This window comes from Dipodomys spectabilis, unplaced genomic scaffold, assembly GCF_019054845.1.
Source record: "Dipodomys spectabilis isolate Male_0828 unplaced genomic scaffold, ASM1905484v1 ptg000108l, whole genome shotgun sequence".
NCBI lineage: Eukaryota > Metazoa > Chordata > Mammalia > Rodentia > Heteromyidae > Dipodomys > Dipodomys spectabilis.
In genome coordinates this window covers 20,926,189-20,944,310 of record NW_024870785.1, presented here as the reverse complement: position 1 = coordinate 20,944,310, position 18,122 = coordinate 20,926,189, and the positions used below count along the sequence as shown (strand labels likewise).

The window sequence follows — 18,122 nt, the reverse complement described above, 5'->3', positions numbered from 1 at the left end:
GTTATAATAGGAAAATATTTTAGAAGATTTTTTTTTTTTTTTTGTCGATATGGGGCTTGAACTCTAGGCATGGGTGCTGTCCCAGTGCTCTTCAGCTCAAGGCAAGCGCTCTACCACTTGAGCCACAGCGCCACTTCCGGTTTTCTGAGTTGTTTACTGGAGATAAGAGTCTTATGGCCTTTTCTGCCTAGGCTAGCTTTGAACCACTATCCTCAGATCTCAGCCTCCTGAGTAGGATTACAGGCATGAGCCACCATGTCCAGCTTTAGAGGATTTTATACTATTAAATTTTGATGTTTGACTTTAGTTTCCAGAAATTATTTGTTGGTTTGTTTGGTAGCTTTTAGTGAAAATGTTAAAACAAAATAAATTAGGAACTAGCTTTCACAGGACTGGAATTTTCTCTTCCCTTTTAACCTATTTAATTATAAATTGATGTCTTAAACAGATGCTAATGGAAAGAAGTGCCCTAGACGTCCTGGGTAAATTACCTTCAATGAATAAGCTTTTATTATTTGGGACACATTGACTTTTTCAGGACTTGACTTGAATTATGAGATCAACTGCACTTAAGTAGCTGGATCTTTGAAAATGGAGTATACTTTGTACTCCCATAAGCCTCCCCATCATTCCTCTTCCAACCCCCATGACCAAGGGGACTGGTGGAAGTCATAGCACACTTCCACAACACAATGGAAGCCTTCAAGAGAGTCTTTTCTGAGCTGGATGCTGATGGTTCATGCCTGTAATCCCAGCTACTCAGGAGACAGATCTAAGGATCAAGGTTTGAAGCCAGGCTCAGCTAGAAAGTTCATGAGATTCTTATCTCCAATTAACCATCAAAAACAGCCAGAAGTAGAGTATGGCTCAAGTAGTGGAGTCTTAGATTTTGTGGGGAGGGGGGAAGGGAGGTGGCGGAGGTTGGTTGTGGGGCTTGAACTCTGAGCCTAGGCACTGTCCCTGAACTCCTCAGCTCAAGGCAAGTGCTCTACCATTTAAGCCATAGACTTTCCTTCCCAGGCTGGCTTTGAATCTCGATCCTTAGATCTCTCAGCCTCCTAAGTAGCTAGGATGACAGGCGAGAGCCACCAGAGCCTGGGTGGAGTTCTAGCTTTGAGCAAAAAAGCAGTCTAAGTTGGGTGCCGGTGGCTCACACCTGTCATCCTAGCTTCAGGAGGCTGAAATCTGAGGACTGTGGTTCAAAGCCAGCCCAGGAATGAAAGTCAATGAGACTCTTACCTCCACTTAACCACCAGAAAGCTAGAAGTAGTGCTGTGGCTCAAATAGTAGAGCACTTACCTTGAGCTGAAGAGCTCAGGGACAGCACCCAGGCCCAGAGTTCAAGCCCCATGACTGACAAAAAAAAAAAAAAAAAAAAGGTTCATGGAAGTCAGGCACTGGTGGCTCACATCTGTCATCCTAGCTACTCAGGAGGCTGAGATCTTAGGATCACCATTCAAAGCCAGCCTGAACTGGAAAGTCTGTGAGACTCTTATCTCCAATAAACCATTCAGCAAAAGTTGGCACTGTGGCTCAAGTGGTAAAGCTCTAGCCTTGAACACAAAGATGCTCAGGGACAGCGCCATGCCGAGTTTGAGCTCTAGGACTGGCACCAAAAAAAAAAGTGTCTTTTCTGCTGGGTACTATAATCCCAACTAATTGAGAAGCAGATATCAGGAGGTTTGGGTTTCTAGGCTAGCCCAGACAAAAAGTTAGCAAGACCCCTTCTCACACGTGGAGACATGACTCAACTAGTTGAGTATCTCTTTTTCAAGTAGTAGACCCTGAGTTCAAACCCCAATACCACACACATCAAAAAAACATCTCTCTTATTGATTCCTGACTTTGCAGTGCCTAGCTCAGTGACTGAAAACCCCTAGTAAATAATTATTGATCCAAAGAAACAAAGTAAGCACATGCAGGAAGTAATTGGGAATGAATGAACTCAACTGGTACTGCCCAGATGGCTGACTGCTTAGCTCTGTGCAGATGTGTGAGATGCCAGTGAACTCGCCAGAAAATCCCTGGAAGGTGAGTCCTGAAGAAGAGAAAAGACGGAAAGACTTGAGGAAAACGCACCTGGTGTTCAGCATTGACCCCAAAGGCTGCGAGGATGTGGATGATGCCCTCTCCGTGAGAACCTTACACAATGGCAACCTGGAGCTGGGGGTCCACATCGCAGACGTGACCCATTTTGTGGCACCCAATTCTTACATTGATGTGGAAGCTAGGACCAGGTACCACTGATGGGAATCAGTATAAGGGTGCAAGGCTGACCGTCTTTCTGTCTGTGTGAATGTCAGATGTTCAAAGATTCCTGTTTATGGGCTGGGAAGTTGGCTCAGTGGTAGAGCGCTTGCCTTGCATGCCTGAGGCCCTGGGTTCGATTCCTCAGCACCACATAAGCAAAAAGGAAAAAAGCCAGAAGTGGCGCTGTGGCTCAAGTGGTAGAGCGCTAGCCTTGATCTGAAGAGCTGAGGGACAGCACCTAGGCCCAGAGTTCAGGCCCCACGACTGGACCCAAAACAAAAAACAAACAAAACAAAACAAAAAAAGATTCCTGTTTATGCTTCCCAGAATGCCACATCCTTTTCTCCTTCAGGAAAAATAGCATCTTGGTTCATTTACATTTCCTTTTTTTTTAACCTTTTGTGTGTGTGCATGTGTGCCAGTCCTGGGGCCTGAACTAAGGGCCTTTGATCTTGTATAGTTTTTTTCTGTTCATGGCTAGTGCTCTACCATTTGAACTTCTACTTCTGGCTCTTTGGTGGTTAATTAGAGATGAGTCTCATGGATTTCTCTGTTGGAGCTGGCTTTGAACCATGATCCTGAGATCTCAGCGTCCTGAGTAACTAGGATTATAGACCTGAGCCACTAACTTTTTTTTTGGGGGGGGGGGGGGTTCCGGTCGTGGGGCCTGAACTCTGGGCCTGGGCGCTGTCCCTCAGCTCTTCAGCTCAAAGATAGCACTCTACCACTTGAGCCACAGCACCACTTCTGGCTTTTTTTCTTTTTGCTTATGTGGTGCTGAGGAATCGAACCCAGGGCCTCATGCATGCAAGGCAAGTGCTCTACCACTAAGCCACCTTCCCAGCCCCCTAACTTTTTTTTTTTTAACCTTTTGACACACTGTTTTTTTTGGGGGGAGGGGGTTGGAGGGGGTGGAGGTGGGGATTTTGTTTTTTGTTTTTTGTTTTTTTTTGACAACCCTGGCCTTGAACTCTGGGCCTGGGTGCTGTTTCTGAGCTTTTGTGCTCAAGGCTAGTGCTCTACCATTTGAGCCACAGCCCCACTTCTAGCTTTTTGTGGTTAATTAAAGATAAGAGTCTCATGGACTTTTCTGCCCAGGCTGGCTTTGAACCATTTTCTTCAGATCTCAGCCTCCTGAGTATCAGGGATGACAGGTGTGAGCCTCTGGCACCTGGCTTTAATATACTGTTTCTTACAAAACTGAAATAGGTTGGAATATGCTACTTTTATATAAATACCAGTTCATCATGCTCCAGTTTTCCTTGTCCTTTATACTCTTCCATCAGTGAAAGACTCCTCAGCCCAAAGCAGTATCACTCAGGAAAGTGGGCCCAGGAGAACGTTTTATAAGGCAGTCTGCTGTGCTTTATGAAGAGCCGCAGCCTTGGGAATCCACACTGGGGTCCAGACCATTTACCTCCTGCAGCCCCTGTAGTCAGAGGCTTCTGCTGCAGCCCCCTGAAGGTCAGTTACCAAACCCATGCCATTCACAGGGCCACCACATACTACCTAGCAGATCGGCGCTATGACATGCTGCCCCCGGTGCTGAGTGCTGACTTGTGTTCCCTCCTGGGAGGTGTTGATAGGTAAGTTGGGTTATGAGATATGTATTTTTTATTTTCAGAGCTTACCTTGGCTCTTCTGGGGTTGTTTCTTCTGTTGTGTGCCTCTCATTTTCCATAAGCTCTAACCTAAGTGCCTCTTATTGCTACTTTTCCAGCTTCTCCATCCCTTACCTTGCTCATATTTAGGCAACCTTATTTCTCCAGCCCTTCTTTCTGTCTTCCTTCCTAACCTTCTTTCTTCCTTCCTTCCTTCTCTCTCTCCTTCTCTCCCTTCTTTTCTATCTCCTTCCTTCCTTCCTTTTATTTTTTTTCTTCCCTTTTTTGGGTCAGACATGGGGCTTGAACTCTGGGCCTGGGCGTTATCCCTGAGCTCTTCAGCTCAAGGCAAGCGCTCTACCGCTTGAGCCATAGCGCCACTTCTGGTTTTCTAGTGGTTTGTATTGGAGATAAGAGTCTCACAGACTTTCCAGCCCGGGCTGGCTTTGAACAGTGATCCTCAGATCTCAGCCTCCTGAGTAGCTATTACCTACCCTTTTTTATCCACAATTTTTTTTGGGGGGGGTCCAGTCATGGGGCCTGAACTCTGGGCCTGGGCGCTGTCCCCCAGCTCTTCAGCTCAAGGCTAGCGCTCTACCACTTGAGCCACAGCGCCACTTCTGGCTTTTTTCTTTTTGCTTATGTGGTGCTGAGGAATTGAACCCAGGGCCTCGAGCATGCAAGGCAAGCGCTCTACCACTGAGCCACCTTCCCAGCCCCTACCTGCCCTTTTTTAAAAGTAACAATGTATCCAAGAAGTCATTCCACTTTAGTAACAGTTGCTTGTCTATGAAAACTTGGAGGGCTTCCAATCTTTTGCTCTTAAAAACAAAATTGTGGGGCTGGGAAGATGGCTCAGTGGTAGAGCGCTTGCTTTGCATGCCTGAGGCCCTGGGTTCGATTCCTCAGCACCACATAAGCAAAAAGAAAAAAAAAAGCTGGAAGTGGCGCTGTGGCTCAAGAGGTAGAGTGCTAGCCTTGAGCTGAAGAGCTGAGGGACAGCGCCCAGGCTCAGAGTTCAGGCCCCACGACCGGACCCAAAAAAAAAAATTATCCCAAGTTACTTTGAACTTACTTCTACATTTTAAAACAATCCAGTCCATCTGAAGGAGAAGTAGCAGGAGTGGAATTTGTGTGCGAGGTTCTTGCATTTGTGTTCAGATGGATAGAATTAAGCTGCCCTCCACAGAGGTCACACTGATTATATTTCCTCAGAACACTGGCTTCCCCCACGCCTTGCCAACAAGACAGATGACAAGCGGCATCTTGCTTATCATTTGCATTTTTCCTACTATAATGGGAGTGGCACATTTTTAGGTTTCTATGAACTACTTCATATTCCTTGCCCACTTGTCATTTGGGCTTTTGATTAATTACACATTTAATGCAAGAGCTTTTTTTACATACTAGGAAAACTAGAGTTTGAGAACATGAGTTGTAATTTCTGTGTATCTACACTGGGGATTGAACTCAGGACCTGGGTAGTGTCCCTTAGTTATTTCACTCAAGGCTAGCACTCTACCACTTGAGCCACACTTCTACTTCTGGCTTTTGGAGTTTAATTGGAGATAAGAGTCTTATGGCCGGGCGCTGGTGGCTCACACCTGTAATCCTAGCTACTCAGGAGGCTGAGATCTGAGGATCGCAGTTCAAAGCCAGCCCGGGCAGGAAAGTCTGTGAGACTCTTATCTCCAATACAAACCACTAGAAAACCAAAAGTGGCGCTGTAGCTCAAGTAGTAGAGCACTCGCCTTGAGCTGAAGAGCTGAGGGACAGTGCCCAGGCCCAGAGTTCAAGTCCCACGACCGACCAAAAAAAAAAAAAAAAAAAGAATCTTGTGGACTCTCCTGCCTTGATTGGCTTTCAACTGCAATCTTCAGATCTCAGCTTTCAGAGTAGTTATGGGTTTGAGGGCTGGGAATGTGGTAGGGTGCTCGCCTAGCATGCATGAAGCCCTGGGTTTCATTCCTCAGTACCACATAAACAGAAAAGGCTGGAAGTGGTGCTGTGGCTCAAGTGGTAGAGTGCTAGCCTTAAACAAAAGAAACTCAGGGACAGTGCCCAGGCCCTGAGTTCAAGCCCCAACTGGCCCCCTGCCCAAAAAAAAAATTATGGACTTAAGTCACCAGTGTCCAGCTTATAAATAGGTTATGGTAGCAGAATGGTTCTTTTTTTTCCTTTCTTCCTTTTTCTTTTTTTTGGTCAGTCGTGGGGCTTGAACTCTGGGCCTAAGCTCTTCAGCTCAAGGCAAGCGCTCTACCACTTTAGCCACAGCTCCACTTCCAAGAATGGTTCTTTGCTAAGTGAACTTTTGCTCTTAACCTGTCATCAAGACTCTTGTAGCTTACTGTCATCCTGTAAGATTTTAAAGGCTGGACTTTGCCTGGACTTGACTATCAAAATGAAGAACTGTAAGGCAGGGTCAGTAATCAATGTGAACTTACTTCAGATTTGTGCAGAGCTAAGCAGAATCTGGTCTACCTTTGTTGTTTTTTTTTAGTTTATTTTTATTGTCATGATAAAGGTGATGTACACAGGGGTTGTAGTTACATAAGTCAGGTAAAGAGTATAGTCATGTCCTCATTCTCCCAGTTTTCCCCTCCCATCCCCGCAACAAGTTGTATAGTTCATTTTCAACAGTGTCTAATGAGTACCACTACTGCATTGTTCACTACTTCATTGTCCTTCCATTTCTGTGTCCCCCTGCCCTCCCAAAGACACATAAACAAGACAAAAAGAAAACAAAAACAAAGAAAAAAGTTTAAATATTTGCTTGAAGCTGGGTGCTGGTGGCTCATTCCTGTAATCCTAGCAACTTAGGAGGCTGAGATCTGAGGATCAGAGTTCAAAGCCAGCCCGGGCAGCAAAGTCTGTGAGACTCTTATCTCCAATAAACCACCAGAAAACCAGAAGTGGTGCTGTGGCTCAATTGGTAGAGTGCTAGCCTTGAGCTGAAGAGCTGAGGGACAGCGCCCAGGCCCAACCAGAGTTTAATATCTATATCTATATCTATATATAGATATAGATATGTATATATATATGTATGTATGTATATGTATGTATGTATATATATGTATGTATGTATATATGTATGTATGTATATATATTATAGCTATATTTGTTTGCCTTCTGTGGTAGAGTAGTTGGAAACAAAATTTGATAGAATATCATGTCTTTCAAGGTTGTGTGTGTGTGCACCATTATTGGAGCCTGAGTCCGGGTGCTCTCCTTTACCTGACATTCTATCACTTGAGGCTCTCTTCCACTTCCAGCATTTTGCCACTTAATTAGAAATAAGAGTCTTGGGGCTGGGAAGGTGGCTCAGTGGTAGAGTGCTTGCCTTGCATGCATGAGGCCCTGGGTTCGATTCCTCAGCACCACATAAAAAAAGAGCTGGAAGTGGCGCTGTGGCTCAAGTGGTAGAGCGCTAGCCTTGAGCTGAAGAGCTGAGGGACAGCGCCCAGGCCCAGAGTTCAGGCCCCACGACCGGACCCCCCCCCCAAAAAAAAAAAAAAAAAAAGAAAGAAGAGTCTTATGGAGCCAGGCCCAAGTGGCTTATATCTGTGATCATAGCTATTCAGGAGGCTGGGATCTGAGTATCACAATTTGAAGCTAGCTTGGGCAGTAAACTCTGTGAGACTCTTATCTCCAATTCACCAGCAAAGGCCAGAAGCAGAGCTATGGTTCCAGTGGTAGAGCGCTAGCCTTGAGCAAAAAAGCTCAAGGCCAAGGCTCAGGCTCTAGTTTTTTTTTTTTTTTGGTCGGTCGTGGGGCTTGAACTCTGGGCCTAGGCGCTGTCCCTCAGCTCTTCAGCTCAAGGCGAGCGCTCTACCACTTGAGCTACATCGCCACTTCCGGTTTTGTGGTGGTTTATTGGAGATAGGAGTCTCACGGTCTCTCCTGCCCAGGCTGGCTTTGAACCGCGATCCTCAGATCTCATCCTCCTGAGTAGCTAGGATTACAGGTGTGAGCCACCAGCGCCCGGCTTCAGGCTCTGGTTTTAAGCCTCAGGACCAGCACCAAAAAAAGTCTCATGAACTTTCTTGCCCTGGCTGGCTTTGAACTGTTAGCCTCAGGATCTCAGGCTCCTTGGTAGCTAGGGTAACAGGCATGAGCCCCAGATACCTGGCTTCAAATTACTTCCAATATTAAGTTCCACTTGCTTAAAAACTAGAAATGAACAGTGATGCCAATGTTCCTGGTTTTGCAGGTATGCTGTAAGTGTCATGTGGGAACTGGATAAAACCTCTTATGAAATCAAGCAAGTGTGGTATGGCCGTACCATTATTCGATCCGCTTACAAACTGTTCTATGAAGCAGCCCAGGAACTTCTGGACGGCAACTTCAGCATCCTCGACGAGATTCCAGAATTCAAGGACTTGGATGAGAAGAGCAGACAAGCCAGGCTGGAGGAGTTAGTGTGGGCCATCGGCAAGCTGACCAACATAGCTCGCCACATCCGAGCCCAACGCGATGGCTGTGGCGCGCTGGAACTGGAAGGGGTAGAGGTTCGAGTAGAGCTAGACGAAAGAAAGAATATTCACGACCTCATCCCCAGGCAGCCCCTGGAGGTGCACGAGACGGTGGCCGAATGCATGATCCTCGCCAACCACTGGGTAGCCAAGAAGATCTGGGAGAGTTTTCCTCACCAGGCCCTGCTGCGCCAGCACCCTCCTCCACACCAGGAGTTCTTCGCTGAGCTCCGAGAATGCGCTAAGGCAAAAGGCTTCGTCATAGATACCAGGTAGTCCTGAGGAACAGGGGAATAGCGCAAAGTGGTAGCCACTTATTTCCTGGATGGACTTTTTTGTTTGGTTTTGGTGCCAGTCCTGGGACTTGAATTCAAGGCCTGAGCCCTGTCCCTGAGCCTTTGTGCTCAAGGCTAGTGCTCTACCATTTCAGCCACAGCTCCACTTCTAGCTGTTTTCATAATTTATGAAAAGAGATGAGTCGCACAGACTTTCCTGCCCAGGCTGGCTTTGAACTGTGATCTTGACATTTCAGCCTCCTGAGTAGCTAGGATTATAGGTATGAGCTCCAGTGCCTGACCTTTTTATGGTTATTTTTTTGTTTGTGGACCAATATTAGAACAGGGTTTTGTGTTCATGCATGGCTTACTGGCATTCGACCACTCGAGTCATGCCTCTAGCCCAACATTTTTGCTAGTTAATTGGAGTTATTGTTTTAGACTTTTCTGTCTGGGCTGGCTTTGAACCTTGATCTTCAGATCTCAGCCTCCTGGGCCTAAGCTACTGGCATCTGGCAATGATTCTTGATATTAAAAAAAAAAAGAGGCCTGGTGCCAGTGGCTCATGCCTGTAATCCTAGCTACTCAGGAGGCTGAGATTTGAGGATAGCGGTTCAAAGCCAGTCCGGGCAGGAAAGTTTGTGAGACTCTTATCTGGAATAAACCACTAGAAAACCGGAAGTGGCGCTGTGGCTCAAGTAGTAGAGCGTTCCCCTTGAGCTGAAGAGCGCAGGGACAGCGCCCAGGCCCAGAGTTCAAGACCCACGACCGACAAAAAAAAAAAAGAGCCAAGAGCCAGTGGCTCATGCCTGTAATCCTAGCTACTCAGGGTAGGAAAGTCCATGAGACTTTTTTTTAAGCCAGTTCTGGGGCTTGAACTCAGGGCCTGGACACTGTCTAAGCTTCTTTGGCTTAAGGTTAGCACTCTACCACTTAAGTCACAGCACCACTTCTGCCTTTTTCTGTTTATGTGGTACTGAGGAATCAAAACAAGGGCTTCATGCCATGCATGCTAGGCTAGCACTCTAAAACTAAGCACTCTAAAACTAAGTTCAAGTGGTAGAGCGCTAGCCTTGAGCTGAAGTGCTGAGGGACAGCGCTCAGGCCCAGAGTTCAAGGCCCACAACCAGCAAAAAAAAAGAAAGAAAAATATTTGGGGCTGGGAAGCTGGCTCAGTGGAAGAGTGCTTGCCTTGCATGCATGAGGCCCTGGGTTCCATTCCTCAGCACCACATAAGCAAAAAGAAAAAAAAAAGCCAGAAGTGGCACTGTGGCTCAAGTGGTAGAGTGCTAGCCTTCAGCTGAAGAGCTGAGGGACAGCGCCCAGTCCCAGAGTTCAGGCCCCACAACTGGACCCCCCCCCAAAAAAACAAAAAGACAAAAACCTAAGTCACATTCCCAGCCCCCCATGAGATTCTCATCTCCAATTAACCACCAGAAAACCAGAAGTGGCTCAAAGTGGTACAGCACTAGCCTTGAGCGAAAGAACTCAGAGACAGCACCAAGGCCCTGAGTTCAAACCCCACTGACAAAAAATAAAAGCACTTTTTTTTGTGGGGGAGGGGTCGGTTATGGGGCTTGAACTCTGAGCCTGGACGCTGTCCCTCAACTCTTCAGCTCAAGGCAAGCACTCTACCACTTGAGCCACTTCTTGTTTTATGGTAGTTTATTAGAGAGAAGAGTCACAGACTTTGCTGCTCAGGCTGGCTTTAAACTGTAATCCTCAAGTCTCAGCCTCCTGAGTAGCTAGGATTACAGCTGTGAGCCACCACGCCCAGCCTGAACAGCACTTTTAACTTTAACTAGTACTAATCAGCCTGTTGCTTTTTGCTACTGAAGAGATTTATTTAAATTCTCACCCTTTGTTTAAACCTTAACATTTCTTTCTTTTTTTTTTTTTTGGGTCCAGTCATGGGGCCTGAACTCTGGGCCTGGGCGCTGTCCCTCAGCTCTTCAGCTCAAGGCTAGCGCTCTACCACTTGAGCCACAGTGCCACTTCCAGCTTTTTTTTCTGCTTATGTGGTGCTGAGGAATCGAACCCAGGGCCTCATGCATGCAAAGCAAGCGCTCTACCACTGAGCCACCTTCCCAGCCCTAAACCTTAACATTTCCGTAGTAGGAAAGAATTGCTTCCTAAATCAGTCCAAAATAATTATCACCACAGGCAGATGAACATAGTCAAAGCAATGAGTGAAGGGTCCTTGGTAAATGGGGCTTATAGAAAGTTTTTCTGTTGTCAGGTCCAATAAAACACTGGCTGATTCTCTGGATAAGGCGGATGACCCCAACGACCCAATTGTGAACAAGCTACTGCGCTCTATGGCCACGCAGGCCATGTCCAACGCGCTGTACTTCTCTACCGGCTCCTGTGCAGAAGAAGACTTCCACCATTATGGTGACTGAGGCATTTCCTCGGTGCCCCCGAGCCTGAGCCTGAGCAGGAGGGTTCAAAAGTATACCCAGTTCATTTTATTCTGATGTTTTGTTTTCTTTTTAAAGGTCTTGCCTTGGATAAATATACCCATTTTACTTCTCCAATAAGAAGATATTCTGATATGATTGTCCACCGACTATTGATGGCAGCCATTTCTAAAGACAGGAAAGAGGAAATTAAAGAGAATTTGTTCAGCAACAAAGATCTGGAGGAATTGTGCAGACATATCAACAACAGAAACAGAGTAAGAAGGAATTTTAAATTTTTTGGATCTAGTGTCTCTGTGTTTGGATCTACTGTCTACTATCTCTGTGGCTTTTTGTGCCAGTACTGGGGCTTGAACTCAGGGCCTTGTGCTCTCATTTGGCAGTTTTCACTCACTGGTAGCAATCTACCATTTGAACTGTCTCTACTTCTGGCTTATTTGTTAATTATCTGGAAATAAAGAGATTCAAGGATTTTTCTGGATTGCCTTTGAACCTCAATCCTCAGATCTCAGCCTCCTGATAGCTAGTGTTCTAGCGCCTGGCTCACTACAGAGTTCTGTTGGGCAGTGCAGTTTACAGGTCTCCTGTAAACAGGGGACCTGTAATTCAGGGCCTGAATTCCTGAGTTACATCTGGTGTGAATCTAGTGTGAATTACCAAGTTGCCCTTTATCACAAAGTGTTCATCTGTTTCCCCTCCCAAGATTTCCATGCAACAGGCTTGAAAATCAGGACAAGAGTGATGTTTCGCTTGCATGTCAAATAACCGTATATCACTTTTCTTGCCTCTGGAATGTTTCATTTTATAAAGAATGAATTTTCTCCTTGGGAAGCTGAGATCCAGGGATTGAGGCTAGCCAGTACAAAAATAAGTTTGAGAAACTTAATTTCACAGGGCAGCACAAATAGTATTGTAGTACAGGCCAATCCAGGCATACAGTGAGACCCTATCTCAAAAATAACTAATCTAATCCTGGTGCCAGTGGCTCATACCTATATTCCTAGCTACTCAGGAGGCAAGTCTGTGAGAGTCGTATCTGTGAAGTTGTAACCCCAATGGTAGAATGTTAGTCTTAAGCATAAACTCAGATAGTGTCCAGTCCATGAGTTAGTTCAAGCCCCAGAATACAGATACAGACAGGCACACACATATACACCCCAAAATCAAGAACCCTAAGGGGCTGGTGGAATGGCTCAAGAGGTAGAGCTCCTGCCTAATAAGCATGAAGACGAGTTCAAACCCTAGTACCAGTACCTCCAAAAAATGTATATATTTCATTTTCTAAGACTTTTGTGTTGTGTGTGTGTGCTAGTCCTGGAGCTTGAACTCAGGGCCTGGGCTAGGTCCCTGAGCTGCTTTTGCTCAAGCCTAGTGCTCTACCACTTGAGCCACAGCACCACTTCTGACTTTGAGTAGTTTATTGGAGATAAGAATCTCATAGCTGGGGGTTCTGGGAAGTTGGCTCAGTGGTAGAGTGCTTGCCTTGCATGCATGAGGTCCTGGGTTCAATTCTTCAGCACCACATAAGCAGAAAAAAGCCAGAGGTAGAGCTGTGGCTCAAATGGTAGGGTGCTAGCCTTGAGCTGAGGAGCTGAGGAACACCGCCTGGGCCTTGAGTTCAGCCTCCATGACCGACAAAAAAAAAAAAAAAAAAAAAAGAATATCATAGCTGGACCCACAACCAATAAGAAGAAAATAAAGAATCTCATACTTTCCTGCTTGGGCCCTCTTTGAACCACGATCCTCAGGTCTCACCCTCCTGAGTAGCTATGATAGTGATTGGCTGCCTCTAACACGTTTTGTTGTCAGTCGTGGGGCTTGAACTCTAGGCCTGGGTGCTGACCCTCAGCTCTTCAGCTCAAGACAAGCACTACAGCTTGAGCCACAGCGCCACTTCCAGTTTTCTGGTGGTTCATTGGAGATAAGAGTCTCATGGACTTTCCTGCCTGGGCTGGCTTTGAACTGCAAACCTCAGATCTCAGCCACCTGAGTAGCTAGGATTACAGGCATAAGCCCCTGGGGCCTGGCTTCTAAGACATTTTTGAAGAGACAATACTGGATGATTAAATTCCCACAAAAATTGATTTAAGCCAGGCGCTAGTGGCTCAGGCCTGTAATCCTACTCAGGAGGCTGAGATCTGAGGATTGTGGTTCAAAGCCAGCCTGGGCAGGGCAGGAAAGACCATGAGACTCCTATCTCATCTCCAATAAACCACTAGAAAACCAGAAGTGGCGCTGTAGCTCAGGTGGTAGAGTGCTCGCCTTGAGCTGAAGAACTGAGGGACAGCGCCCAGGCCCAAAGTTCAAGCCCCATGACTGACAACAATAACAACAAAAAAAAATTAATCCTATTTCATTGTACAGTTGCCATGTTTTTGGGTTTTTTTGTGTGCTGGTAGTAGGGGCGTGAAGTCAGGGCCTTATACTTTCACTCGGCTTTTTTGCTTCAAGCTTGCTTTCTAACGACTTGAGCCACAGCTCCACTTCTGGTATTTTCAGTAGTTAACTGAAAATCAGAATCTTACACACTTCCCTTCCTTGGCTGGCTTCAAACCATAATCCTCAGCTCTCAGTCTGAGTAGCTAGGATGACAGGCGTGAGCCACAGGTGCGCAGCTGGGTAGTTGATTCCAGAGTTGCTGTTTCAGCTTTTTCCCAGGATATCAGGATTGAGAATGCAGGGCTATGCTTCTTTCAGGCAGCACAGCACTCTCAGAAGCAGTCCACCGAGCTCTTCCAGTGCATGTACTTCAAGGACAAAGACCCTGACACCGAGGCGCGCTGCATAGCTGACGGGGTTATTTACTCCATTAGAACAAATGGCGTGCTTGTGTTTATTCCAAGGTAGGTCACAGTGAATGCAGCAGTTACTTAGGAAAAGTGGAACACAATTCTTTAGGGCTGAGAGTGTTACTCAGTGGTAGAGCACTTACTTAGCATGTAGAATTGATTCCCTGAGCTTGATCCCCAGCACAAAGTAAGAATTAGATGTATATGTAATACAAACAACAACTGCAAACTTAACACTGTGTATACAACGTAATATATGGTTGAATGTAGGATTATAAAATGAAGGAAGCAATTGAACTATAAATATATCTATGTATAGATGCTGGTCACCAGTAGCCCATACCTATAATCCTAGCTACTCAGGAGGCTGAAAGCTGAGGATCCTGGTTCAAAGCTAGCATGGGCAGGAAAGTCCATGAGACTTTGTTTTTTTTTTTATTTTTTTATTGTGAAAATACCGTACGGAGGGGTTACAATTACATGGGCAAGGTCCACGAGACTTTTTTTTTTTTTTTTGTCGGTCGTGGGGCTTGAACTCTGGGCCTGGGCGCTGTCCCTCAGCTCTTCAGCTCAAGGCGAGCGCTCTACCACTTGAGCTACAGCGCCACTTCCGGTTTTCTGGTGGTTTATTGGAGATAGGAGTCTCACGGTCTTTCTTGCCCGGGCTGGCTTTGAACCGCGATCCTCAGATCTCAGCCTCCTGAGTAGCTAGGATTATAGGCGTGAGCCACCGGCGCCCGGCTTCCAGTTGGTTATTTTTTGTTTGTCTTGTTTTGGTAGTTAATTGGAGGTAAGAGTCTTAGGGCCTTTCCTGCCCCAACTGGTTTTAAACTGTGGTCCTCAGATCTCAGCCTCCTGAGTAGCTAGGATTATAGGCATGAGCCACCAGCACCTGGCAGGCTCTTACTTTCTTATCTAGCAGTACTTTATGTTGCAATCTACTTACTAATGCAAAAACAAATTGTTAAAGGAAAAATCATAGAAAAGGTTTTTTAAGTCTAGAAGAAAAATTAGCACTCTCAGCATTCAAGTTGTACATATTCAGTATACCTAACTCTGGTCTTTCATTCTGATTATTCAGATTTGGGATTAAAGGTGCTGCTTATCTGAAAAACAAAGATGGTTTAGTGATCTCCTGTGGGCTAGACAGCCATTCTGAATGGAAACCAGGATCCCTTCAACGATGTCAAAACAAAATCACCTCTACCCCAACAGGAGGGGACCCCGTTACTTTCCATTTATTTGACCATGTCACAGTAAGTCTGTATCTCAATTAAGCATTGCTTTCCAGTGTGAAGGACAAAGAGTGATTCAGCAACACATTTTTCTCTCTGACAGGTACGGATATCTGTACAGGCCCTGCGTTGCCACTCAGACACCATCAGGCTTGAAATAATCAGCAACAAGCCATATAAGATGTCAAGCACAGAACTTTGCCGCCAGAGTTCCCTCTTGCTGAAGAGTGAGCTGGTGAAAGAGGTGACGAGATCCGTGGAAGAAGCTCAGCTTGCCCAGGAAATCAAAGGCAAAGTCATTGAGGAAGAGTATCAGGAGTATTGCCAAAGCAAGGGAGGCAGTCTCTACACACTCCTGGAGGAGATAAGGGACCTAGCACTTCTGGATGTTTCAAACAATTACAGGATCTGAAACACTTTGACTTCATTAAAAGAGCCTGGTCTGACCTTTTTTTTTTTTTCTTTTTCCTTAACCATCTTGTGAAGCATGTCACTGTGTGTCACCTGTGCTGTCGTTGCTCAGGATTGGGTGGATATTTCATGTATGTGTCGTATTCCCTAACACCACACTGAGGTTGTCTTAAAAAAAACATAGGACCAGGTCACTATGGAAACTGACTTGAGCAATGAAGATGAAAGGTGCTCCGCAAAGGCAGGTTTGGTAGCCTCATTAATACACAGAATCTTTTTGTTCTTGTTGGTTATGGGGCTTGAGCGCTGTTCCTCAAGTTTTGTGTTCAAGGTTAGAACTCTACCACATAAACCACCGCTCTACTTCTGGCTTTTTGGTAGTTAATTGGAGATAAGTGTCTCATAACTTCCCTGTCCTGGCTGGCTTTAAACCATGATTCTCAGATCTCAGCCTCCTGGGTAACTAGGATTACAGGCATGAGCCACCTGTGCCTGGCTTACATGTTATTTATAATTTAAAAACTTGAGGATCACCCAGGCACCAGTGGCCTATGCCTATAAACCTAGCTTCTGAGGATTGCAGATCAAAGGCAGCCCCAGCAGAAAAGTCCATGAGACTCTTAACTCCAATTAACCACCAGAAAAGTGGAAGTGAAGCTGTGGCTCAAAGTAGTAGAGAATTAACCTTGAATGAAAAAGCTCAGGGATAGGCCTTGAGTTCAAGCCCCACGAACAACACACACACACAAAATTGGGGATCATCATTTGAGTTATAAACTCCCGTACCATCTTTCAGGTAACTACTGCCCACTTCAGAACTCCTGTAATGGACTGGGAATGTGGCTTAGTGGTAGAGTGCTTGCCTAACATGCATGAAGCCCTGGGTTCGATTCCTCAGTACCACATAAACAGAAAAGGCCGGAAGTGGCTCTGTGGCTCAAGTGGTAGAGTGCTAGCCTTGAGCAAAAGAAGTTCAGGGACAGTGCCTAAGCCCTGAGTTCAAGCCCCAGGACTGGCAAAAAAAAAAAAAAAAAGAACTCCTGTTTCCTATTTGACTCAAGCTTCCCCAATTGTTCCAACACCAGCCACAGACACTGGGCAGAAGGAATTCGGTGGGATGCACAGGTCAGATCTTGCTCAAGCCCTTCCTGGCTTCTCATTCTGCTGCAACCCCACCCCCACCCGTCCCCCTTCCGCACGCACACAGAGGGTGAGGATGAGGTGCATTGGCCAAGCCTGTATGGGAATTTTTATCTTTGACAACAAGCCCGCCAGTGAAAAAATAACACCTTTCCCAGTCCCCCAGTCCCATCTAATCTAGCTTATGAATTATGTGACTGGCGATTCCTGGAAAGCAGTTTCTCTAAGTATTCATGGCACCTGGCATGTGGGCTCCATCTTCAAGCTGATACCCAGCTTGCAACAAGAAGCCACATCCACCAGGTGCTGGTAGCTCACGCCTGTAATCCTAGCTACTCAGGAGGCTGAGATCTCAGGATCTCAGCTCAAAGCCAGCCGGGGCAGGTAAATCCCTGAGACTCTCCAATTAACCACCAGGAAACCGGAAGTGGTGCTATGGCTCAAGTGGTAGAGCACTACTAGCCTTGGGCTGAAGAGCTCAGGGACTGCGCCCAGGCCCAGAGTTCAAGCCCTGTGACCAGGAAAAAAAAAAGTCACATCCTCTGGGCTCATCTCCCTCTTCCCCCTAGATCATGTCCATTACAGCTCTTAGTGAGCCCTCAACCCATGTGTTCTCCTGTGCCTAACTTCTTGGCTTTATTTTTTTTTTGGTCAGTCATGGGGCCTGAACTTTGGGCCTGGGCGCTGTTCCTCAGCTCTTCAGCTCAAGGCGAGTGCCCTACCACTTGAGCCACAGCACCACTTCTGGCTTTTTTCTTTTTGCTTATATGGTGTTGAGGAATCGAACCCAGGGCCTCATGCATGCAAAGCAAGCACTCTACCAGAGTCACCTTCCCAGCCCCATTTCTTGGCTTCTTAACCAAACCATTTTTTCCTCTCCCTACTCCTACCCAAAGTCAGAAAAGAAAGTGAGCACCAGATTCTGGCCTGTGGCACCTTTGTACCCATACTCCACCCTTTCGCTGAGGGAAGAGGCCATGAGCTTCCCTTTGAGCGGGAGTTTACTGAGTGTCACAAAGGTGATTTTCCAGGGGCTGGGAAGGTAGCTCAGTGGTAGAGCGCTTGCCTTGCGTGCATGAGGCCCTGGGTTCTATTCCTCAGCACCACATAAGCAGGAAAAAAAGGGTGATTTTCCTGCCTCCTCTGTAAAAACTAGCTAGGAAGCTGTCCCTCGTCTGCCTGCAGCCAACCTTGAAAGCTGTCAACAGCATGGTTTCTCATGTGTACCTATACCGTTGCAGCAAGCTGGAAAAGCACAAGAGTTCCAAACCGCTCTTACCTGGGCTTCAGTGTCACCATTCCCAAAGCTTGAGTATTTCTTAAATCTTTACTTCTGTGTCCTTGTCCACTTTCTTCCCATCCCTGGAACCTGTGCCTCAATTGAAAGGTCTTTATGAGCCCTCTGTGGGTGCTCCACTTGTGAAGATGCTAAGGAGTCTCTGAGCTCCCCTCGCCTATGACAGCCAGTAACACCTGGCCTTTCATATAATAAAGTGACTTCAAAACACAGGCAAAAACCTCAAACAGCT

General features: G+C 46.3%; 1 protein-coding gene across 1 annotated transcript in view; it reads left to right on the top strand.

The window, feature by feature from the left end:
- Dis3l (DIS3 like exosome 3'-5' exoribonuclease) overlaps positions 1–15,488 on the top strand; it is a 38,333-nt gene extending 22,845 nt beyond the window's left edge. The window contains exons 10-17 of the mRNA XM_042687731.1: positions 1,990–2,237; positions 3,744–3,836; positions 8,062–8,595; positions 10,838–10,992; positions 11,097–11,275; positions 13,716–13,861; positions 14,889–15,063; positions 15,146–15,488. Coding sequence (XP_042543665.1) covers positions 1,990–2,237; positions 3,744–3,836; positions 8,062–8,595; positions 10,838–10,992; positions 11,097–11,275; positions 13,716–13,861; positions 14,889–15,063; positions 15,146–15,454 — 1,839 coding nt within the window. The 3' untranslated portion in view covers positions 15,455–15,488. The remainder of the gene's footprint in view (positions 1–1,989; positions 2,238–3,743; positions 3,837–8,061; positions 8,596–10,837; positions 10,993–11,096; positions 11,276–13,715; positions 13,862–14,888; positions 15,064–15,145) is intronic.
- The last annotated feature ends 2,634 nt before the right edge of the window (positions 15,489–18,122 follow it).